This window comes from Gymnoscopelus braueri (assembly GCF_963280865.1).
Source record: "Gymnoscopelus braueri genome assembly, chromosome: 10".
NCBI classification, from domain to species: domain Eukaryota; kingdom Metazoa; phylum Chordata; class Actinopteri; order Myctophiformes; family Myctophidae; genus Gymnoscopelus; species Gymnoscopelus braueri.
In genome coordinates this window covers 55,744,695-55,770,631 of record NC_137611.1, presented here as the reverse complement: position 1 = coordinate 55,770,631, position 25,937 = coordinate 55,744,695, and the positions used below count along the sequence as shown (strand labels likewise).

The 25,937-nt window shown below is 40.4% G+C and overlaps 2 protein-coding genes and 1 long non-coding RNA gene across 3 annotated transcripts in view; all 3 read right to left on the bottom strand.

The window, feature by feature from the left end:
* Positions 1-25,937, bottom strand: part of LOC308094152 (uncharacterized protein) — a 337,907-nt gene that overhangs the window by 140,830 nt on the left and 171,140 nt on the right. The gene's annotated exons all lie outside the window — the stretch shown is intronic.
* LOC308093746 lies at positions 16,839-17,745 on the bottom strand. Its single transcript, XR_013933889.1, has 3 exons — positions 17,646-17,745; positions 17,333-17,377; positions 16,839-16,932 (listed from the first exon to the last, which is right to left on the bottom strand). It is a non-coding gene; the product is annotated as an uncharacterized lncRNA (long non-coding RNA).
* Positions 19,240-24,145, bottom strand: LOC308092820 (HMG domain-containing protein 3-like; the record flags this gene model as incomplete). Its single annotated transcript, XM_080438919.1, has 11 exons — positions 23,399-24,145; positions 23,056-23,195; positions 22,399-22,603; positions 22,217-22,321; positions 21,629-21,816; positions 21,282-21,423; positions 20,484-21,125; positions 19,954-20,126; positions 19,600-19,719; positions 19,474-19,521; positions 19,240-19,359 (listed from the first exon to the last, which is right to left on the bottom strand). The coding sequence occupies exons 1-11, from the start codon at positions 24,015-24,017 to the stop codon at positions 19,240-19,242; spliced, it is 2,502 nt and encodes an 833-aa protein (XP_080295045.1). The 5' UTR covers positions 24,018-24,145.

Here is a 25,937-nt window from a genome sequence, read left to right as displayed (position 1 = left end):
ATGGTTAAACAATTTAGTCCCAATTTTCTCAATATTTTTACACGAAATTCCTGTGACACTTTCCTATAGCAGGAAAGAAATACAAGTGTCAAAAAAGACCAACAGCATCTCCAGCTCCTCCCAACAATCCATCCTATACTAGGTTCAGATTTTGTACAAATGTAGTCAACCACCTGAAAGCATATTAGACTCTATGCTAAATCTCCAATTAGAATATGGACAGTGATCAGTATTATGTTTCAAAATAGGTAGAAAATGAAAGTTGCTGCTTTTTTTTTTTTATTTTTTTTTTTCATCAAGCCGTAGTCTGATCATGTCAAGTTCAACGGTGACTCAGGGTTTTCTTTTCTTGTCCACAACGGTTTATGTATTCCATCATTGCCCTACGTCACCTGTTCCAATATGTCCAGCCTCCATCACAGTCTAAAGTAATGTCTCTGTACGTTTCTTTTCAAATGTCTCTAGCCATGTATCGTCTTGTCATCCATGCGGCAGGGAGCAATAACTGAAGTGGGTTGCCCGGATAGTGGACAATCTCGTGCATAATGATCCATCTGATAACATCTGTAACACCGCTTGCCCATGGCTCCAGACAAACGTTTGGACATACGACGTAGTCGATCTGTACCTTGCAGTGCAGGTACCGGGGGCACCCGTGGCACCAACTCTGACTCAGTCCATTGCATGTAAGGGGTGAGAGTCTGCTGTGGTGCAGACTGATAGCCACCTGGATGGGGGACCAGCCGTTCATAGAATGTGTGTACCTGTAGCACCACCCGGTCGACTTCCTGGGGTGAAGTCGGAACACCACTTTGCCTAGGACCAGAGACAGACGGCTTGAAACCTGGTGAAAACTGTGGGGTACCTTGAAGAGCTGGGGCTAACTTTGGAGCAATGGGGTTGACAGCCGGTGGTGTCTGGTTACACTGGCGCCAAGCATGTCCCTGTTTCTGACAGATGTAGCACGGCCCTCTGAAGGGATCTCTCTGACGTCGTCGTAACGGCGTTGGGTGTGCTTGTCCGTCACCTGCTTCCTGGACACCTGCTGTACCTCTGATCTTCGGGTCCGGTCTCGCCAAATCAACCACTGCTCCAGCTCCCAGCCCGTCTCGTAGTCCACTGTCACTGCAATGCCCTGTGTCCAGGGCTGACAATTGGTCGATAGGTTTCTCACCCGGTGACGTAGTGGGATCAGAAGATGAAGCGCTCTTCTCAGCTGGTTCTGGGTGCACCTGTGCGGTTGTCATCCTGGCTTGGTATCTCACATAAGCCTTATTTAATTTTTTACCCTTTTTGAAAAATAATTTAAACACTGTATTCTCCTTTGCCCCTGTGTCTGAGCAATCTTTCTGATATGCTCTGGCAAGCATTCCTAATGTGTCAATAATTTCTGGGTCGAATATGCTTTCTTGTGGCCAAGGCAAAGGACATTTTGGCCAATTATCCTCCCATTGTCCCAAAATCATATTGATCACGTCAATGAAAGAATTATCCTGTTGTAAGGAGTGCTCCTGCTGTTCTGATTCCATAATTGTAGATCAAATATCCAAATGATATTAAATCACAATTATTGTCACGTTACTTCAACCTCTGTAGGCGTTCCCCTCTGGAATCAGATCTTACTTACAATATGGTTATTCTTTATCTAAAAATCACACACAAATCATAAATGTCTTGAGTCCACAATGGACCTCTGTCAGTACCTTAAGAACAGTTTAGAAGGAGTATTGATATGAGAATATTATAATGCAAGTGTGACGTGTCTTTATCACTAAAGTGTCAACCCAATAGTGTTGCTCATATATCCTAAGTATAACAGTATAGAACTATAAGTGTATGTATGTATGAACGATAATTAAAGATTAAATTACTTCAAAAGCTTTCTTGAACTGTCTCTTGATATTCCAAATCAAATATAAGACAAATGTTTGAATTTGTATACATTTGTAAGTCTGGTCAATACATTACTTTAATCCCAGACATGAACCGTCCTCTATTAGCCAGGACTGGAAACAACTCGAATGTGGCGCTCCCCTCCCACGGAAAGCTATTGATAGACATGAATGGATTAAATTAGAAAAAAATAATCATGCAGTACAGACAACCAGAGGTGGGACAAAGTCCCTATGTTGCAAGTCCAAGTCGAGTCTCAAGTCTTTGCTCTCAAGTCCCGAGTCAAGTCCAAGTCAACACAGCCAAGTCCCAAGTCAAGTCCAAGTCCTCAGCTTTTTGTTTCGAGTCCCACACAAGTCCTTAGCATTTTGGTTCGAGTCCCACACAAGTCCTAACCTTTTGTTTCAAGTCCCAAACAAGTCCTAACCTTTTGTTTCGAGTCCCACACAAGTCCTAACCTTTTGTTTCAAGTCCCAAACAAGTCAAAATGTTAATTCAAGATATGTAAAGATTTACATAAGTCATGAGCATTTTTCACAATTTGCATTTGTTTTAAAACAAGGTTTCTTCCAGGCCAACAGAACGCAGATACTGTACTTTTAATTTCCTCCTTGAGGACAGGGTTTAAAAGGGCCCTTTTTAATGAATATAATGTAATTTTGTACAATCTGTATGGTAGAGTATGTTACTACAATATAACTTATACAATCAGGGTGGTTGTATTTTGTCTCCCTGCTCTTCTATTGAGACATTTAGATAATGTCAAAGGCCATGTCTCACCTAGACACAGGATCTGACACAAATTCAGTGTATCCTCTGATCAAGCAGGCAGGCTCTATTATCACAATGGTGAAATTTCAGCAATTGCACTGGAAACCGCGTTCAAATCCGGGGTAGAAGAGGAAATGTATATAGCGCTGAAGTGGTCAATGTATGTTTTGTATTAATAACCAAAATCTACAAAGTAACTGGTACCTAAAGTTTTCAAATAATTGTAGTGGAGTAAAAGTAGGCTAATATCTGCCTCTGATATGTATGTAGTTGAGTAGAAGTAGGTAGCTGATATATTGCACTTTTACCTTAGCGCTAGGTATACTCTTGGTTGCTTGTTTTTGCAGAAAATGCACTTAGGACTTCTGGTGATTAGTAGTTTCGTTCCCTACCTATGTTGAATGCACTTACTGTAAGTCGCTTTGGATAAAAGCGTCTGCTAAATGACTGTAATGTAGAAGTAAAGTACTGAAAATTGCAAATACTTCAGTAAAGTAAAAAATAAGTCAAAATTGTACTTAAGTAAAGTACTTGAGTAAATGTACTTAGTTACTTTCCACCACTGGTTATACTGTAGTTTGCTCTTAGCACGCCGTAATGTTAATGTGAAGTATAGGTCTTGCCTTGCATACTGCTTTTCTCGTCTTGTCTTCCACCTTGTAATCTTTAAAACCGAAAGCTATAACTGCTGGAGTTGACATTCTATTCCACCTGGCTTCAGTTCCAGCAGCGACGGCAGGAGTGAAGCCGGTGTGTTGTTTGTTTGGTAACGTGCAACATGTGGGCCAGTGTTGCCAAGTATCGGGAGAGAAACAAGCGAACCGACTTCCAAAAACAAGCCAAAGTTTGTCCAAAAGTTAGGGTAAATAAGCAGCTTTGGCAACACTATACTAGGTGTCACTGACGGCCGGGATTTCTGACTAATAACATTATAGTTGATGCACACTTTTTAAACATTTTTGGCTTGCTTAAGTGACTTGAAAGTGACTTGAAAAGACTTGAATTTTCAAGTCAAGAGGGCTCAAGTCAAGTCAAGTCTCAAGTCTTTAGCGTTCAAGTCAAGTCAAGTCTCAAGTCTTTGGCATTCAAGTCCCAAGCAAGTCCAAGTCTATTTTTGATTTGGTCAAGCAAGTCTAAAGTCATCAAAATCGGGACTTCAAGTCAAGTCGAGTCTCGAGTCTCGAGTCCAAGTCCCCACCTCTGCAGACAACCAACATTAAATCATGCAGTACAGACAAACAACATTAATCAAGCACACTTAGACACCATAGAATACCAATAGGCTGAATAACTTGTTAGATAAAGACTGTTAAAAGAAGAGTTAACTCTATAAGTCAGAAATGTTAAAACACTAACGAGCACAAACCCTCCAAGCTTCTCATTCATACAGTGAAAATGCAACCTTCGCCTCGACCACTAGGTGGAGTCAGTCAAATGTTTGGATGTGTCAACCACTGGAAGGGGCGGTTTCATGAATACACACCACTCCCACTGGAAGACATGTCCCCACACACTAACCTAAATATATCTCTCAACCACCAGAGGGCGACAATCGACGAACTAAAATGAGAACACAATGTTCTGTAGTTCTGAGTTCTACCTTTGTGGCAGAAAACTACAACTCCCAAACTGTCTACTTGGGAAAGAGATGGACACTTCCTGTTTAGACGTCATAACTAACGCTATGTACACAAAAATAATTCAAGTGGGGATTATTTTTTACAAACAGTTAAAAAAATTAACAGATTCCAACTTACTTCTTTGAAAAGATACTAATCACTAAATCTTCAATTATGTACACGGTCGTTCTGACGTTTATAGGAAAAAACATCTTAAAACGTGCACTCAAAAACGGTGACCTATAAATTTACATCCAGTATGAACGAATTCGTCAGTCTTAAAAATAGCCACCCTAGGCTTCACAAAAATCTTATAGTAGAATAGCTGCTTTTAGCAGCCAGGAGACTGCGACTCCCTTTAAAAAAAAAAAACATTAGTCAAATAGCATAGAACAGCACCTCAGCAAAGAATTTGATCCGATACACCTCTGTATAAAATTAAGGTATTCTCAGCATGTCAAAGTATTATATAGTATCGCTCAGCCAAACGGCCAATACACTAAAAAACTTTTATCTTAACACCCAACCTTAATTACCACCCTTTTGAACTCAGCCAAAAATAAGCATCACTCACGACCTAGTAGTCAACCAAAATGTGATACTTCCATGAATTAAAACACACAGATTGTACCACACCTGTTTGACCTATTAAATAACATAATTTGTCCAAATGCTGCCACAAATGTTACCTAAATAATCGACCCTTGGCATATCTAAAAAATAACATTGACTCCGTCGAGCCCCTAGCGTCCCAGGTTTTCTCAGAAAAGTAGCCTTTACGTCAATACAAAGAGGAACAAAATTATAGCGCACATCCAGTCAAATCATGAAATTAAATCTGTTGTGTCTAAAACACAAAACGGACCGAATTCAAATCTTTTTTCACACTTCTATTCCTTATTATTATTATTAGTATAGTACTCAACACAATACTTTAGCACAAATCGAAATAATTAACCTACTCCTATGTATTTATTACATTTAACAATTATTTTCGTCCTTTTTTCACAACTACATTCAACAATCCAAAAGGATCATTTTCATTGTTTTTAGGCCTAAATAGTCACATCTATGTAATTTCAACACGAGTCCTAGATAATAATTTCATACTATTTATGTCAGCTTCATCATCCCCTGACGACACATAAAACAATTGAAATGTGTCGAAAATGGATACCAACACGCCAATAAGCCACTTTGTGTCACCACCACAAATATACCTTATTGAGAAATCAATCATGGGAAAGCCATCTGCATCAACACTGCAAATAAACTCACATTAAAGCCACCTGCATCAATACTGCAAATAAACTCACATTAAAGCCACCTGCATCAATACTGCAAATAAACTCACATTAAAGAATGATTTCGAGTTTACGCGACCAGCGCATATGCCTAACTCATCCAACTAAATCACTGCATCCACAATTCTCATCACAACTAAGTGCTTCAATCAGACAATATAGTTGAAAATTAGGTTCCTTGTGGCAAACGCCTTGTGAAAAAGCTCACAATATTTGTAGCCTACAAGCTGTGAAATAAATCATGAAAAGCCAATCAAAATAAAGAAACTACACAAAGACTTGTGGAAAAAAAAAAAGAATATGGGAAATAAAACAGACGCAAAACAAGCCTACAAAAAAAATCTCAAAAACTACAAAGCAAGATGGCCGAAAAACCGCAAGACAATGGAGCTATAGCTTTTTAAAATCTGATCTCAGCACCAAACGTAATCACCAAAGGACAATTATCACACGCCGAAGCCCAACAAAATATGCTTCACCCGTGTGTCTAAGAAAGGCGAAAAAAATGTAGGCCTACTACAAATCCAATCGCCATTACCCACAAGATAATAACGGTTATAAGCAGCACACACAGTGTAATTATAAATGGGAGATGTAGAACTATAAACGAAAGATTCCGTGCTCTCTACAATGCACAAAGACATTTCAAAGAAGCACTAACGACTAGCAAACGCTAGCAAGAAAAGAAAAAAGAAAGGAGTCAGAAGAAACACAGACATGAGCTGTGTTTTGACAAAGAAAGCACAATGGAAGAAAATGAGAAATAGCCAGCCAAATTTTCATGCAGAGAACCGTGTAACCTTAGTCACATTTAACAATAAGAGCATGTTTTTAGTAGAAAAACACAAAGTGTATGCAGAGTCACTTTACAAGCCCCAACCATAACCGCAACGTATTTCGCAAGTATTCCCAGACAGAAACAAAACATCAATTCGCCAAAAACATCACCTACATACTTTTCAAATATAACCACACAGCGACACGATAACACTTTCCTCAAGGGAAAGATCCGAGTATGATGGGACGTTGAAAAAACTCCCACTCTTCGCAACTCGAACAATGACTTCAAAGAAAGTATATACCTGCCACTGAACCAAAAATCAAGCCTCTTAAGCCAACCGCACCTACATACAGTGGCACTCCTTACATCTATCATAGACATTTTACGGGCTAAGTATCACACGGAGTATACCGCGCGCCTATGTCTCTGAACGCAGTGCACCGCGCTCAGAGCTTATAACAGGGTCTACGTAAAAAAATAAACATGGCATCCCAGACGCCACACATAAGCACAGAGTGCTGGCTTATACTCTCACGCTCAAACTAATCTCATTGATTGTCCGACTCATACGTCAGTGCGTCGCAGTTCCCGAACGCATTTCGAGTACACACAATTTGCCACTAAACACTCCATACCATTATAACAACTCATTGGATGAGGGAAGGGCAGCCAAGCAAGGTCCGACTTGAGATCCCCCGGTCTCAATCTGCAGTATCACGTTACGCTGAAGTCATATAATATAAAAGTCCCTGCGTCCTATTCATGCGCATAACGAGCGTATCCTGTTACCAGATATATTGACCGCCTTACCAATGTAAAAACAAAACAAACAAACAAACAAAAACAAGCCGCATGAATCCTCTAAGAAGACCCACCCAACTTGTCTATTGTACTCCAAAAGTACTCCTTTATCACCACGGCCCCCCCTAAATCCATACACCCCCCCCAAAGGCAGCGTATCCACGAGCGTGCACACAGAATACAAGGTTCTTTAACGAATATCCCCTTAGAAAAAAACATCGTAAGATGTGGCTAAGCAACTCACCGTTTTGAGAAGAATTCAAACTCCACAGACCCACAAATAGTCCTCTCCAAGCGGATAGTTAAAACCGTCTGCCGACATACGCCAATTGATGTATAATTTGTGTGGAAACACCGTGGATTCAAACCGTGTAAGAACTCAAGCCTTTAGTGAGAATGTTAGAACAAAGGGAGACAGCAAAATCCGAAGGTTGATAAGGTTTATCTCCTTTCTTTATTTGTCGACAAGGAGAATCAAGAAATGGTTACTGCAAGGGTCCAGAAATTGCAGCACACTGCTACTCTCTAAACAACAGGTTTATATACAGTAGATTCAAAGATACGCTCCTTAGACAGGGCTCCTCCTCTGCCTCTTCTCAGCCAATCGGGAGCTGATCCGTCGTGGCCGGGCGGACCGCTACTGCGCATAATATACTAAGCCACACAATGCAATTTAGCAATATCTACTTTCAGTACAGAACCATGTTTCACAATGAAGTTTTGTTATTAGATTAATACTTTGCACAATATACACTTTAGAATGATACCAGGAATTACATTCTTATTCATCTGTAAACAATAGTTAACTTTAAAAGCTTTAATGACACAGCATCCATTCATGTGAATACGTTTTACTTCTCCTGGCTTTTACCTATATTAAACCTACACAGGCCGTAGTTAAATACTTTTGTTCATTTTAACTTCAGTATATATTTTCACCAAGAGATAATAACATCTTAGTAACATTGTATTTTAACCCAGGTTCTAACTGAACTAGTAGCTCTGTTCTTAAAACGGGGCTGGGGGAGACAATAGCTCTCACAGACATGCTAAATAGATCCACATGGTGCCGGGCTTCAAACGAAGTGAATACAATGAGACAAAAGCTTTCTAGTCCAGGTGTAAACACATGCTTCTTTTGTTATCCAAAGTGAGGTGTTGTCTTTGTCACAGAGGCTGTCTTTCCACTGTAAATGGCCAGGTATCCCCCACCCTTCACCTATCGTGTCATCTAAAGAACATTTGGCTGACTTCTTATTTTAACTATGTATGTACTAATTAAACAAGTTGAGTTCTGGCTCATTTGATGTATGATTATGGCTGGAAGATATACTTCACCATGCCTTAAAATAGGATTTAAAAGCTACAAGGAATTAGCAATAGATAAAGATTTCAAAAGGCATATTTGTCATGAATATTAAAATAGAATCAGCAATATATTAAATATTGCATAAAATCCATAAAGGAAATGGAGCTTTGTGTCCAACAAAATAAGTCCCTGCTGTACAAATGTCCTCAATATAGAGAGGTCTCACATAAAATTCACTTAAGGTGAAGGTGTTTTATTTTGAAGTGTAAAGTTTTGGGTGACACTGGAACATAACAGACCTGAGATCAGTGACACTTTTCACTGACCAATCAGAGCCCTGCTTGCTGCAGGAGTGAGTGAAGGAACAGACCTGAGCCCAATCAGAGCCCTGCTTAGTGCTGGAGTGGGTGAAAACAGAACGTCATATTTAAACCAGAGGAGAGGCACGTCGCATCTTCCTGGAGATTGATTACACATTAAATAACGTTTTCAAAGATGCACGTTGATTGAGGGGAGAGGCTCCCGTTGTGCAGTTGATTGATCTGGGACACAACGTTGGTGAGCTTTGGTCCTGGAGGAAACTCACGTGGGTGTTGGTTGACAGTTGACCTACTTTTCGCCCACATGTGTGCTACTAGCGGTGTGATGGCTGCACACATTTAGACCCATTGTGGCTGTGAGTGAGTCTAGACATTCAAAGACTCTTGTCTGTTCTGTTCCTGTGTCACCTGTTTCTATGGAGTGATCATCCATGCTGTGTGGACCATGCCCTTGCACAAAAGAATATGAGAACTCAAACTTGATTGTTCTGGTGAGTGATTTGATTCCATATACAATGGTTTTCAAACATTATAATTTAATGACTGTTATTGTTATTTCTGATAATTAGATACTTCTGTGATTTATTGACTAAAGATGAGTAAGCAGTTTATGCTGATTGTGAATGTGAATACATAGAGAGTAATCCTCAATTTGGCCTATTTTAGGCTGGGTCTTTTAAGAGTGGATTTCAACTGTTGAAGTCTTTGATCTACAACCAACCGTGGTGAAGAGTTCAGCAGTTTGGTGAACTAACCCATCTGAGTCCATCCGAAAAGAACTGTTGCTTTGATCTGGAGAACTGGTAGGACTGATTATATTGCAAAGAACACTGAAGGAATATTTTCATGGACATTTCATTCTTTCCACTGAACTGAGAAAACAAAAGGAAAGAAAAAGAAAAGAAGACACACTGTTTATTGTTTTAAAATCAATTTCATGTTGACTGATATATTTGAGCATTACACTGTCATTTTATTTAAGGGTATTTTTGATACAAGAAGTGAACAAGTTTTTTGTTATAAAGATATTTTTTGATAAAAAGTTAAAACTGTATTTTGATGAAAAGGTCAAACTGTATTTTGATATAAGGGTAAAACATTGCATCTAATCATTTAATTTCCTAAATGTTAAAACCATTTCATTTCATTGATATACTGAGGTTAAAAACTAAATATTACTTAGGCATTAAGGACTAAAAAGTATTTCATAAAAAGCTTCAGGTTCAATATTTAAAAAGTTTATATAAAAAACAAGAACAAAATAAGATTTTCTCAGGATAGAAACAGTTCAATAACCTAATCTTAGGATAAATAGGAACACTAAAATAAGATACATAAAAACTTATGTTCAAGACTGACCACTAGTCTAATTAGGTGGTGTTTTTGTTTGCACTCATTCTACAAGCTGGAAAAAGTTCACTGTCATCCCTTGTGATGGCTGACTCAGCAGCCACACATAGAGACTATAATGTATGGTAACTCTTCCTTTTGGTTTATATATTTAGAGTGTTTATTTTCAGTTGTTCATTATTAACCAGTTGAAATTACATAATTTAGTTGTTTCCTATGAGTTCATTTATGAGTTTTCTTTGAGATACCAGTTCTGTGGGAGGCTGCTGACATAAATGGTCATTATGGGCTGGCCAAAGGAATGGGGATCAGCTGCTCCAGATCTGCAGCTAATCTGGACAATTGGACTGCACCACAGTCCCTCTGCACTATGGGGTGGGGCAGGGGTTTTGAGCAATAGAGTCTGTATGCAGACCACAGCAAGGAGGCGGATCCTAAAGGGGGTGGATTAGCAAGGAGGCGGATCCTAAAGGGGGTGTGGATCCTATAGGGGGGGCGTTTCCTAAAGGGTGTTGCCCCGCCCTCCACGTATTTCTTAAAGGTATATGACGCTCTGTTCCTCATTTATTATAATTAATGCTTTGAATGAATCATAAACGAAACGAACTTTGAAAAATAATAATTATAATTAATTTGCATAAAGAATGAAGAGTATACAACCCACAGAGAAGAAAAATTAATTGACCTATTGACAGATCATATTGAATACAGAGTCAATTTGATAGTTTATCATAACATAGGATACATTAAACTCATACATTGTAGGCATATCATTATTTACTGTTTGTGGTAGTAATTATTATTCCAATCAATCAACTACGTTTTATGGAAGATATTGCTGTACATCATTTAACAACATGAGTAGAGGTTTCTGTACACCTAAAATACTGAAGTTGAAGTTACTGTCCTGATGTGTATCATTCATTTGTTCATGTTGTGTCTGGTGGTAAGATTAATTAATTAATTAATGTATTTATTATTTTTGAAACATTACAATACACATCAAATACTAAACATGAAATGTATAGTACATACCAATACATTGTACAAAGGAAAATATATACAGTACATACAAAGAGGAAAGTCTTCATTAAACATAAACATTTTATTTGGTGTTCTAATTCAGCAACCTCAAAATATGTGCCCAGATTTCATTATCTCTGACTTCATCAACCAAAAGATCATCTCAGAAAGAACTGCCTTATACAACTTTTGTTGGTCATCTTTGAATATCATCCAAGTTTTGTAGATGGACAATTTTGCTATTATTAGTATAAGGTTTACACTAGGCTATATATTTCACTATGGGGTGTGTTAAGACCCAGAATGATATTTGGCTATTTCTGTGTAAATTCCACTTTGAACAGAGACAAGATAAGGGCAGCAACTTGAGTTGCCCAAACATTGACATGAAACAAACATAATGGTCTGTCTCCTCTGTGACCAAACAAACAGCACATAGAGGAGTAGGGACAAGCTTCCATTTGTACAGGTTTTTACATATTTGGAAGGATGTCATGTAATATTTGAAAATTTAATTCTGGCAATTGACCCTCTGGGGAAATTGTCTGTAGCTGCCATACATTATTTGACTTGCTGTTTGTCAGCATCCCAGTACGTCTGTATGTATGATGTCTGCTTGTATATTGTTTTACAATTACATCCTGTCAGAACCATGTGTACATTGTCAATGTAATCTTATTCAAAGGAAGAATCAGAGCATAATAAATGAAGCGGTAATACACTAATACTTGCTATGCACCCAATGTCTGATGCATTATGAACATTCTTATAATGTATTATAATCAGCTTATAACACTGTATAATTATAGTTATAAGATTAATGCTCATAAATGAACTAGTTGATGTGGGATTCAAAAATAGTAGGACTCAAGTGTCTCCATTCTCTTATGTAGGGTGTGAGCTTGCTTTACTGAACAGGACTATGAAGCACAGCTTCCCAGTATGTCTGTATGTACAGTATGATGTCTGCTTGTATATTGTTTTACAATTACATCCTGTCAGAGCCATGTGTACATTGTCAATGTAATCTTTGGGTTTTTAGGGATTGCCTTTCTAATAATGAATAATTCACATACCCAATTCCTTTTATCGTGAAGCTTATGGCATATCTTTAATGCAAATGATACCTGAGTCAATCCAATGTTGATACATTAATGAATTTCCTCTAAGATCCGTTATATACTTAGATCCCCAAATGGTCTGGTTTCCAACCTCATCTCCTGTACGTCTCCCTTAGTGTTCCACCCCCTGCTTTCTGCCAGCTAGCCCATCTTTGAATGACACATTGATAGAAAGAAGGAATCCCTGTTAAAATCAAGGTATTTTCCGAATCAATTGAGAAATAGTTTAGGCAATAGCTTCCAGTCCTCTGATGTTGGGTGATTGATCCATAATACGCTTCAACCAACCATAATGAAGTGATTCTCTGTGAGATAAAAATATATAGCATTTTAAACCCTGTCTCATAAACTCCAGTGATAACTGCTATTTTTCAATTGTATGCCTCTTTCCAGACCAAATAGTCTAGGGGTAAGATGAATAAGTTGGCTTTGGATAAGTTGAGCCTATAAATAAGGGAAAATACTGTACCGTACACCACATGGCTTTAATAAATGCATATTGTTTATGAGGAGAGAAAAGCTGTGTTTTTCATCAACGCATATATGGAAAGGAAGTTACATCAATACACATAAGATAATTGCAGAACACAAAATCCCCTTAAACCTACATCTTATTCCAAGGAAGAATTAGAGCATAATAAATGAAGTGGTAATATTGGCTATGCATACTTATAATGTATTATAACCAGCTTATAACACTATAATTATTGTTATAAGAACTCATTGATGCTCATAAATGAAGCAGTTGTGTGATTCAGCAGTAGTAGGATTCAAGTGTCTCCATGCTCTTGTTCTGAATGTGGGCTCTTGTTCTGAAAACTTATGTAGGATTTAGCAGGCGTTTTTAGAATCGGCTATAAAGAAGGACCAGAGTTTGCTCTGAATAGGAAGTGTTTTAAGGAAGATTTCAGAACCCATGGTGTAGGACTAAAACACATACACGCATATTACAATCACTCACTTAGACTGGCCTCCAATGTGTTAAAACAAGGGACACAGATCAATGTCCCTTATGGGGTTAATTAGAGTTAGGCTTGGGGCTAGGGGTAAAGATAGTTTTGAGGGAACATAGGGCTGATAGGTACGCTCCCGTGTATGACAGTGCAAAATGTTTGCCTATTCTTTGACTCCTGTTGTCTGTTATTCTGTGCTAAAGAAGTAATAGTCTGTCCTTTAGCACAGTTACATATCTGCCCGGTACAAATGTTTAAGTGAACAGCTTGACCTGTATCCGTTTTTGTGTACTTGTCTAGGTGGATGATGTGTCCCTTCAAAGTGGCAGGCAAGACAAGTTTTCTGAATCTTACATCAATGATTGCTATTAAAAATCATTGCTATCTGAAACATTAAAATACAAGGTTGTTTAATTTTCAACAGTGTAATAGAATTAGACATCAGCATCCTGGGCTGTACAAAGAGCAGTTAGCACTGTTGAAAAAAGGACAAATATATGAGACGTATAAAAGTTTATTTTTTATAACATGTGAAGCCTAGAAACACAATATTTGTATGCACAAATTACTCAAGTATAAAGACATCAGCCCATTGTGTCCGATGACAGCGGCAGGAGAGCTGGTTAGGAAGGCAAAGTATAAACAATATAACAATATAAAGACAAAGTATAAATCAGGCTTTCCTCCTCGGACAGCCAAGCCTGACATCCATTAGCCCGCCAGTATGGAAAGCTGCTCCGTAGACGTATAAAGGGGACTCAGTTTAACAAACACAGCCTCTGAAGCTGGCAGACAGAAAGAGGGGCCATAGACACCGCTTCAAGACTATGTCAGTCTCTGCCATTTAACTCAAGGACTGCAGGGACTAGTGTTCAAGGCCAAGGAGCTGTAGTGAATATACCGCGCACACAGGTAACAAATGAAAGGTGAAACCTGACTAAATTAGCAGAAAAACAAATGGTGATGCTTCCAAACAGGGGTACATGTATGATACAATTAAGCAATTCACCTCAGATCATGCTCTGTTGCATGTATGGCAAGAGATATCTAATATAAATATCTAAGTGACCTTGACGGGTTTGTTTGTGGGGCGCGGATGGCATGAGATTCACTCACAAGGACTGCTTAACTGCAAGAAACTGCAAGTAACATTTCAATAGGAACAGTGACTTCTGCATTCTGATGTATGCGAATGACATCAGTTAATAGGGCTGGACATTGTTGACAGATAACCATGATGAGGGGGGAAATACCATATTCTACACAAATGGGGGAGTGCATGTGTGAAATACACCAAGACAATGGTACAGGCCTGACTGTTTGACGCTTACAGTGAGGGGGTCTGAAGACTCTGTTACGCTGTGGGGTCCTTTTCTTGGCATGGTTTGGGGTCCACTTGACCCCTAGGGAAGGGGCAATGCAAATCAATACAAAGTTATTTATCCTATGTTAGAATGGCGTTCAACCCTCCAGTAGAGTTAAAGAGTTGTAGAATCTACTGTACGCCAAGGTGCACTGAAGCTGTACTGGTTGCTCGTGGTGGCCCAACACCTTATCAAGACACTTCATTCAAAAGGTTTTTCCTTTAGTTTGTCACGTCTGTACTCTGTATATGATATGAATAGACTATGTGAATGTTGGACTGAAGCCAGGATGGATTAAAGTATTCCAACTCAGCCAGGAGATGTATGTATGCACACATACATGTGCATATGTGTCTGTCCCTGCATGCGTGCTATAGGGTGTGTGGGCTTCTCGTGTGTCTCTGTTCTCCCTGGGAGTGTTTTCAACTCTTATATCAAAAGGATATTTCCAATTTGCTTGCTGTCACAAGACGGAGACCATCAAAATGAACACCCTAAAAAGTACTCTCCACACATGCAAGAATGGAAGCCTAATCCCATCAGCCATTTTCATGGAAGGTGCCTCCAGCATCATAAAAACAGTCAATGCTGCAAAATCCTGCCAGATCATCTTCAGAGTACATCCCCATGAGTTGTCCTCTGCGCCCATGTCCCCTGTAGCCTTCCGAGTCCTTGTACAGGTTGCGGCACTGTCTGCAACTGGAGATCTGGAACGGGATCCTGTAGGTCTTGGTGTACTCCACAGAGTACTCCTTCCAGGTCACCACACCTGATGAGAAAAGAAGGACTCAATTGTCTAAAACGTAGGTTCAGGTTATTTTTTATTTAAGCCAGAAGCCTATAGCTGCCACCCAAAAAAACCTTTGCTCTGGCCTTTTTTCAAGCCAGACAAGCAGTCATGTCCAAGTTGACTGCACCTATAGCTTTGTGGTTCTATAAGTGAGTGACTTTACCTGTAGCATAGAGATGCTGTGCACATAAAAATGTGGGAGTCTAAATGAAAGCGTAACTATATACAGCATGGCGGCCATGGCTGAAGGGTTAGTGAGCCCGACTGGGAAGCCTCCAGGGGCCTCAGAAATGTGTCAAAGTGTGCCTGAGCAAGACTCTTAACCCCAACTGCTTACCCGAGGTGCTGCCCCCATAGCACCCACTGCTCCTGTTACTTAGGGTTACATGCAAACACCTCATTTCACTGTGTATGCAAATATACAGTGACAAACCTGAAGACAGAAACAGCAAGCTAGTACAAATCAGACATTTTCAATCCATGATGAATCTAGAGCTCTAGACAAAATTGAAATAAAGCTGGTTTGTTGGTCCTGTCCTTAAACGAGGCAGATTTAGAGACATACAACTTACTGTCAAGCCAGGCAAAGTGAGCTTCCTGCAGAAAGTAGTCCTCCCTCACCACCTCCCAGAAATGTAAGAGCCAGGGTGCGGATAGCGGGGTCGCCATCCTCCAGCACCACAAGGACAAAGATCTTCAATAAAGTCTCTGCAGGCAGCTGTGAACATGTAACGAGTGCAATTAAAAAATATTGTTGGAATAATACGTTTCTATCACCAACTTGTAACAAGGACGGTGTCAAAGGATCTTTCATTCTATAACCATCACATTTGTGTCCTACAGATAACATAACGACTCTGCCAGTGCAAAAAAACGTATTGCCCACGGCAGATTTGGTCTAGGCCCGCTCGGTTGCAATTGGATTTAGCTGCGCCCTTAGTTGTGGGGCACCAATCAGGGCCCAGCATGGAAAATTGCAAATGTTGGGTGGGTTTATCCTCAGATATTTTTTTTTTAAATCAGCCCCTTGGAAATGCAGGTTCCAAATATATTCCAGACCAATATCTATACGCAGTGATATTAGTCTGGCTATGCCAGGCTACAGATAACATACTGCATTGTATGTAGTTATTGTTGAGTATCGGATTAAGACACAGCATTTACAAAGCGGCAAGCTAGAATGTCTACATGGAGCTCACCTCTAACTGTTTATGAAGTGAATTGCTTAGATGTGCTTAGATGTGCTTCACATAAAAATATCACAGTATAGCCACTTGCCTTGCATTCCCTCTGGCTCCTCCATCTTGGAATTTTTCGAGGGGACAGGTTCCTTGAATGATACATATTACTTAATGGCTTCGTAGATGTCAACACAAGTTTCTTGGCACTGTAAAACGTTTATTTCTTACCATGGTGACCTCATCGCACGGTCTCTTATTGGGGATCCTCGTCAACAGCGTCCCACTTCCGCTGTCAATCTGTCTTCTCATCTGTTGGCCCTCCACTGTGAAGTGGGCAAATCTCCGTCCATGGCTGTAGTAAATCAAATCCAAATTACATTGCTGACAGATTATTGCTAATAATATCTTTACATTTTTTTAGATTATTTAACAACACTCATACCGTTCAATCTGAAGATTCTCCACCAACAGTGTGCACCACCACCTCCTCAAACGGGGCATGTCATGCTGAAGAACAGAAGAGTACAATACATTAACAGATCATTTTGTTTGGAGGCCCAACTCACTATTTACCTAACAGACCCACACGTTAACATCAAACAAAGCACAATGACATCTGCCTCCTCAGAAAAAAGAAAACCAAAGTGAAGGGAAACACTCTTTGGAAGGACCAGAGGGGTGTCCTTTAATGGACCAAACCCCAAAATATAATCACACTATTTTAAGCATATCAGCATTGATTATATACTTACAATTGTGAAATCAAATGGAGCCTCCATCACAACATACCAGGAGTACTGCAAATATAGCAAAGTTGTGTTGGTACAATTATTTTGCATGCTTCGAAACTCAGCATGCAGAATAGAGAGGGTGGGGGGGGGGGGGCATTCTATTGCAACACAATGTTAATAAATGACTTTAGATGGAACTGAGGCAATGGGGAACAAGTAACGCTGTGTCAGAGAGTAATGACATTTGGACAGTGTTCCTTTTACAGATGAGCCCAGTGCCAGTTAAGTCAAGGAGAAAGCATAATTTTCCCCCTTCTGGAAACCTTTAACTCACCATTAGCATGAAGACCCCACAGTCATTTCCCGATAGCTGTTTTGGGAGACCCTGTTTAAAATACACGTTTAATTGAAAGAAAACAAAAAAGTTCAATGGCTTAAAGATGTAGGAATGTGGGTTGTAGGGTGGGTTAATTTGACCTCCAACTAACCTGCGCCAGGGTTATCATTAGCTTTTTTTTTGCTGCATTTATTATGAATGTATTATGTTGTACCATGTATTGTTAGTTGTCAAGATGTTGAAGGTTTACATGGACCACAATTGAAACAAGCCTTTGGCTTTTTTTGTAGTGTTCTGTCAGTGTTAATGTACTGTACTGTCAATAAAGTATTCAATAAATGATAACCACAGTAAAGTAAACGTGTGAAATGAGAAATACATTGTTGTAATAGCTCAAAACTGATAAATGCTCTTTGCAAATTAGTTTTACCTCAATATCCTGGCCTGTAAATTCTGACCAGGCTCCTCCTGGGATGACATGCTGTGCAAGAGCCCTGATAGAAAAAAGAAAATCAGTAACTTCCAGAAATACTCACCACAGTTCTAAAGGTTCAAGCTAGTCTGGGGAACAGAACTCCCAAAAAGTATTTATAACATTTTTGAAAAAGTCTGGGGAACACAACCGTTTTATAAATATTTGAGTTAGGAACCCAAACTGGTTTCATTGATGAACCGGTTCCAATGTTGACATGCAAAATGGAATCTACAGTATAGGGTTTGGCGCTAATCACTTCCTTTAATCAATGCCAGCATGTTGACAGCAGTTAATTGCAAAACCGTGACATCACGTGTACGCTGCTGTAATTTACTTGACCATGTTCAAATGTTATTAGGCAGACATGCAAACATGTCTGCCTAATTCAACCACCTTAAAATACATGCAACCCAAGACATGCAACCCCAAAATACATGCATTGCAATGTAGGGCTGGGCAATACATCTATTTTATAACGATATCATGACATTAGAATAGACATAACAATAAGTGTTAAGAACATAAGTGTTCTCTTTTCCTAGTTTTAAAGGCTTTACAGTAAAGTGATATTTGATTATGTCCGTATCACCCAGCCCTAGTGCCAACAGTTTGCAGGTCTGGGAACACGACTGCCAAATAAATATTTACTTTAAAACGTTTGAGAAAGTCTGGGGAACACGACTTTCAGCAAACAACTTAAGATCAAAACCTCAAGATCGTTTGATAAGGCTTTGGCGCAAAGCCTTGTCCCCTGTAATATTGTGAGTCCAGGAAGAGAATCTCTCCCTTTAATGGCTTCATAACCTATAGGGAAAATAGTCAACAAAGTCTACACCATTACACCACAGATGAAGCCAATGGACACCACACAGCTACAGATCAAGTCAATGCACACAAAATATAATATATATCTACATGGTCACAACATGATCAGTCTTTCATTCAGGGTGGTTTTGCAAGCAATACTAAAGAGTCACTTACACACAGAACAAAGTGCCCTGGGATCCACAGGGGGAAAATCAAGGCATCCCTCTTGTGGGAGTCCACCTTAAATGGAAATATTGCAAATATGTATAGTTATTATTAAGGCTTTTTCCCCCACACTCATCTTTGAAGTCACTTTTTAATACAAACTGCACGTCCCTGGTACTTACTGGAAGAGAGTCGAGCGTCACAGTGATTAGGTGCCAGCCAGGTAGGTGGAACATGTAGATCCACTACGAATACATCTTTGCCCTGTAGAAGATATGTCTATCAATAAATACATTTTGTTCAATCAAATTTGTGATATACACACACATATATAGACACACACACACACCTGATACTGCATAATACACATATACACACCTGATACTGCATGGCTTCATGTATGAGCCTCAAGCACGCATTTCCCACCTGTAAAGACATCACTTTAATCCTAATTCCAGAAAAGTGTAATAACTTCAGAAATTCTGACTAAAAAAATGTCCCCACCATGGAGTCCATTTCCCGCCTTAGTCCCAGGGTGACAAGGTTCTCTCTTGTGAGGCACGTATGACAGTCTTTGACGATGAGCTCCTCCATTGGTCTGGTCGCATCAAGAACATAGTCGACCTACACATTACAAAGAAATGCAAGCAGTGTCAAACAAATAAGGAATTAAAACAAGATTTGTGACATTGAAAACGTTGTACAGGAGGAAATGTGTACAATGAATTAAACTTATTATTATAAGAGTCATCATATGCCTGGAACAGGGCTCTGACACTTGATTAATTGCAAAAGATGGCAACAAAATGAATGTGGGGAGAAAAAAAAAATCGATGACACAGCAATGCAACCACATACCAACTGCTCTTGAAGGGGATGATGCACTCCTGGTGTCCATGAGGTGCGACAGGGCCTGATGCTTGAGGTCATAGTGAGAGCCTCACAATGATTCCCACAGTGGTCCGTCGTGCTCACATCTGTAGCGACTTCATGCTCGTTGGTCGAGACATCTGCCTGTGTGTCTGCCTGCACTGCAAGACATGGACAACATTTAATTAATGTATCCTTCTGTGATGTTTTGACCACAATAAGAACCCTGCTAGCATTTCTATTCTAGGATGAAGAGTCTATGAAAATAGGAGATTTACAAGCTCACAACGCATCACAATGCATTGTACGCTTTGTTTTCCAGTATAACAAAACTCGAAGCAGAAGGATCTAGTATACAGCCCTTGGGGATCCCAGTCAACTAAGTATTTAGGATGAGTGGTTATGGTATATGTCTAGACATAGACACTTTTGGTTATCATGGTTACTTGAAGTGCTACTTTTACTCAAATAGATCCTAATGTAAATGTATTGAAATTAGGTAATTAAAGCATAAATACCCAAAATGGCCTTTCCAAGGGCATCAAGGGTGATCTCTCCTTTACAGACTGTCCTCAACTTCTTCAGTGCCAACTGGTTAACCCTCTCATTATGGTGATGCAAGATATTACGCATTAGAAAGATGTGACTTGATGGGGAGAAAGAGTTCATAAAATAATTGTTCTTTCTCATTTCAGAGAAGAGCTGCTCTGCTTTCTGGGAGTTGAGCCACCCACATAGCTCAGGCACAAGTCCAATTAATCTAAGCGCATCGGTCTCATCTTTTGTGTTAGACTGATGGAAGGTGTCGTATAATGCGTAATGCTCTGCAGAACCAGTTGCAGGATGGCAATTAACATCAGGGGGGTCTTTCTCCAACTGCAACCATGGCAAACTGATTTTCAGTTGCCCTTTCTTGGCAGACGCAATATTCTCTGGTGTTGGTGCAGCCATTCTCCCTCCATGTGGGCTGAAGGGCAGTCTCTCTTTCTCCCGCAGGTTGGTATGACTTACTAACCCCCGTGCAAAATCATGAACCACAACGTTTGGGAAGTGACGAAAGGAAAGCAACAGATCAGCATAATCGCGTGGGCTTTCAGCTCTTATGTTGAACTTCACAGCATTCACGATGCCACAAGGACACAGGATCACTGCCCAGCCACCTTGAAATGTAAATACATATAATTAGTGTGGCCATTAACCTAGCTGTCCGGTATAATTACAGACATACAGTACCTGTAGGTTTACAGCAATTCAATATTTTCTCATAATAAATTAACAACATTTTTTGATTACCTAAATGGACTTTTGACACTTACCAGATGCCCCCCACACCTTTTCAAACACCTTGTCATAAGTGCTCCGTGTTTTCATCGCCTCCCTCAAGCGTAGGATTAGATCCATTTTGCTGCCTTTAGAATCAATCCCACACCCTTTCACCAGATTCCGCAAAGCTTCAACCTGTGTAAATGTATATACACACACACCAACCATTAAGATGTTGAAAAGTAGCTGACAGTACCACACTCTCCCCTTGCTTTTGACCAAACCTGGAAGCCATTTAAAAAACCTCCAGCAGAGTAGACATCTAGTACAACAATGTACTAAATGTCAATGGATACATTACAGTTCGAGAGCACTGCTAAGTCAAACACATTTTATTCACCTTTAAGTTAGTCAGTTCAGTTGAGAGGCGTTCTTCTGTGACATCGATGTCTACCTGGTCTGCATCAGACTTTTTTACTTTTGCAAACTCAGTGTTGAGAACGCATTTGCCCGATCTGGTACGAGGTCCAATCCATGGCGCCCACTTGTGAAATGAAGGTGAAACTCTGCATGGATTGTCACGGTTACCTTCATAGTGGAAAACAAACGCACCCAAAATCTTAGATTGATAGTACAGTTCATACAGAGGCCAATTCATTGAATACAATTTAAAGCAGTTACAAATTCACCCATGGTTGCTTAAAACTGAACTGACACATGTAAAGATTTTACTTGATCCATTCTGTGGACAATTTTAAAGAGGTTCTGTTTTTTTCTTTTCTTATATGCCTTTCAGTTTCAAACTTTGCTGATTAAAAACCTTGGAGATTGTACCAGAACCAGCAGTCTTTGAGGATCATTTAATGAGTGCTTATCTGCTGGATAAATAAACAGTACAGTTCATACATAGTGGCCAAGACACAGGGGATCAGGGGTCTTAGGAAAACCTATTTCTGCAGGGCACTCTTAATAGAAATCTATATCTTACTTTTCAGAAAGCCTCTGCAAACAATTTCTTGATCAACCGATTGCCAGAATTCCTCAATGTCGACATGACCGTCAAACTCTGGTGGGGGAGCCTCGATTTCACTCACTGCAAGACATTTTGCTCAAAATCAGTGTCATTTCGTGAGATTTGTCTGTTAAAAGAGAAGACAGAACAGTGCTTACCTGCCATAGTAAAAACTCCTTTCTTGTGCAAGTCCATTATGACTACAGGCGGATGGACACCACAGTGCACACATGAAAAGTTGTAATCATGTGCTGTCATGGCCTCAAAGTGAAGGTACCCATGAAGAATGGAGTCATGGTTTGGATACTTTTCATTGTTCGTCTGTTCCAAGATATCCAAGGCCCTTCCCACAGCAGTGTGATTCTGTAATAAGATTTGAAATGAGATCACAACAGAGTGTAAGACAAGTCATGTTTGCTTTTCTACATTGATGTTTTACCAGGGAGTTTCATGACAAGTAGGAAAAACTTCCATTTCTGAAACCATTCACTGCTTGCTCAAAGACTATTCATGCACCACCACTGACTCATTAAAATTCTTCATGATGTGTCATGTCTATCAAATGAATGGATGTATCAACCACTTAATACCCTCTATTCTTAGTCAAACTGACCAGAGTTACTTAATGTACTTGGCCTGCTGTCCCCCCCCCCATTACACCAAATGTCTCTGCCAAAATTAGCCGATCTACAAGCTCACAGTGCATCGGCACGCTGCGAGCTTGTAGATAGTCTATATCTGGCTAATGTTACTCCCAGAATATGTATGCTGGGTTCAAGTGGTTAAAGTTGCACTAATGCATAAGTGTAGATTACCTGGACAGACTGTCTCAAGAAAAGGCAAAGGTGCAGTGACAAGATCGTGTGGTCATCAAAATTGTGCAGCCCCTCTGTCCATTCTTGATATCGGTAGAAATGTCCACAAAGCCCACACCTTTTACAGTACGTGGACACATCTGAGAAAATACAAGAAAGTATTAGTGATGGGATTTACAGATGTCTATATATCTGTGTGTATACGATAGTGTGTGTGTACAAAAGACAATATACAGCATATAAATGAATAGTGAATGACTGCTATACTTAACAAAATAAAATTTACTCTAGCATATGGATGGCCAGCGGAAGTATCATTAATATATTCATAAACTAAACATACCCTTTACTATGCCAGTGAATGTCACTATGCTGGCTTTATGAGTTATCGGCATAGGATCCGACAGAGGAATTTTTCCTGGGCAAACACTGCAAAAGTTCTCCAGAGGTATGAGGTGCTTTGGCAGTATCTCCATGTTCTGCGGTGAACACACATCCGTTGACAGAACAGCTGGCAATTTCTTATGGTCCAACAAGTACAGAACAAGTGATGTCAAAGAGTCTCCCTCAGGTGGATAGAGAATGTCCTCAGTACTGTGGCCTTCAGGATCAGATTCTACAAAGGTCTCAAACACATCACCGTCTGTACTTCTGACCTTTAGGAAGAGTTCAGGTCGGGTCTGATTCAAGTGCCATTTTGCTATGGACTTATGAGCACAGGAATTCTTTGGCTTTGAGCATGGACACTGCCAAGCATTTCTTTTTATGTCATAACATACAGACACTCTGCCTAGCCTCGCATAATATGAGGTGCATGTTTCAAGTACTGACACATAAACTCTTGATTCGCCACTGCAAAATGTCACCTCTTTACTCAGAGGGCTGTTTTCCGACTCAGCTTTCTCCTTTCTGACTAGACACATTCTTTTTGTGTTGTCAGAAATCCATTTCTTCCCAACCATATCTGACAGCACTTCCTCCTTCAGTGTGACGTCTGGTTTGGATGAAGTAGGACAGTATATCAGAGACCTAACATGAATACACTCAAACCCTAATAAGTTACTTCTTCTGGAAAATTCTGATGCCTGCTTGCAATTTTCAAGCTCACAAAAAACTTGGTGGCTGTTTCCCCAGGTGAACTTCTGTACATGAATGGAAACCAGAAAATGTCCTTCCAACAGCAAAAATGCCCTTTTTGAGGTCTAAGCATTGCGATGGAAGATGATGATTAGAAGTAATATCAGGAACAGATGATGAGTGACGTCGATCCATGTGGGTCTTGAGGTTTTTCGTATACAATTCAATTTTACACAAAGGGCATGTTGTCCTTTTGGCCCTTGACTGGACTACTTTTGCTGCTGGGCCAACGGTGTAGGCTGCTGGGGAGACAGAGGAGGCTACCGTGGCGGCTGAGGAGACAGCGGCAGCTGGTGGGGAGACAGTGGATAGATTACATTATAGCAGTATACAGTAGTTGTACAATACATTTTTCACATATTTTGTTTAAGTTGTCTTTAGGGGGAATAAGGTTATGACCACTGCTTCTGGTGTGTTCATGTGCATCACTTACTCTGGCGAAGCGATCTAATGCTGCAGGCGGCTGGGAAGACAGAGGAGACAGAGGAGGCTACCGTGGCGGCTGAGGAGGAGACAGTGGCAGCTGGTGGGGAGACAGTGGATAGATTACATTATAGCAGTATAGTTGTACAATACATTTCCCCCATGTTTTGTTTAAGTTGTCTTTAGGGGGAATAAGGTTATGATCACTGCTTCTGGTCATAACATGTGCATCACTTACTCTGGCGAAGCGATCCAATGCTGCAGGCGGCTGAGGAGACAGAGGAGGCTACCGTGGATGCTGTGGAGGAGGCTACCGTGGCGGCTGAGGAGGAGACAGTGGCAGCTGGTGGGGAGACAGTGGATAGATTACATTATAGCAGTATAGTTGTACAATACATTTTTCCAATGTTTTGTTTAAGTTGTCTTTAGGGGGAATAAGGTTATGATCACTGCTTCTGGTCATAACATGTGCATCACTTACTCTGGCGAAGCGATCCAATGCTGCAGGCGGCTGGTGAGACAGAGGAGACAGAGGAGGCTACCGTGGCGGCTGAGGAGACAGCGGCAGCTGGTGGGGAGACAGTGGATAGATTACATTATAGCAGTATAGTTGTACAATACATTTTTCACATGTTTTGTTTAAGTTGTCTTTAGGGGGAATAAGGTTATGATCACTGCTTCTGGTGTGTTCATGTGCATCACTTACTCTGGCGAAGCGATCCAATGCTGCAGGCGGCTGAGGAGACAGAGGAGGCTACCGTGGCAGCTGAGGAGGAGACAGCGGCAAGCGATCCAATGCTGCTGGCGGCTGAGGAGACAGAGGAGGCTACCGTGGCAGCTGAGGAGGAGACAGCGGCAAGCGATCCAATGCTGCAGGCGGCTGAGGAGACAGAGGAGGCTACCGTGGCAGCTGAGGAGGAGACAGCGGCAAGCGATCCAATGCTGCAGGCGGCTGGGGAGACAGAGGAGACAGAGGAGGCTACCGTGGCGGCTGAGGAGGAGACAGCGGCAGCTGGTGGGGAGACAGTGGATAGATTACATTATAGCAGTATAGTTGTACAATACCTTTCCCCCATGTTTTGTTTAAGTTGTCTTTAGGGGGAATAAGGTTATGATCACTGCTTCTGGTCATAACATGTGCATCACTTACTCTGGCGAAGCGATCCAATGCTGCAGGCGGCTGAGGAGACAGAGGAGGCTACCGTGGATGCTGTGGAGGAGGCTACCGTGGCGGCTGAGGAGGAGACAGTGGCAGCTGGTGGGGAGACAGTGGATAGATTACATTATAGCAGTATAGTTGTACAATACATTTTTACAATGTT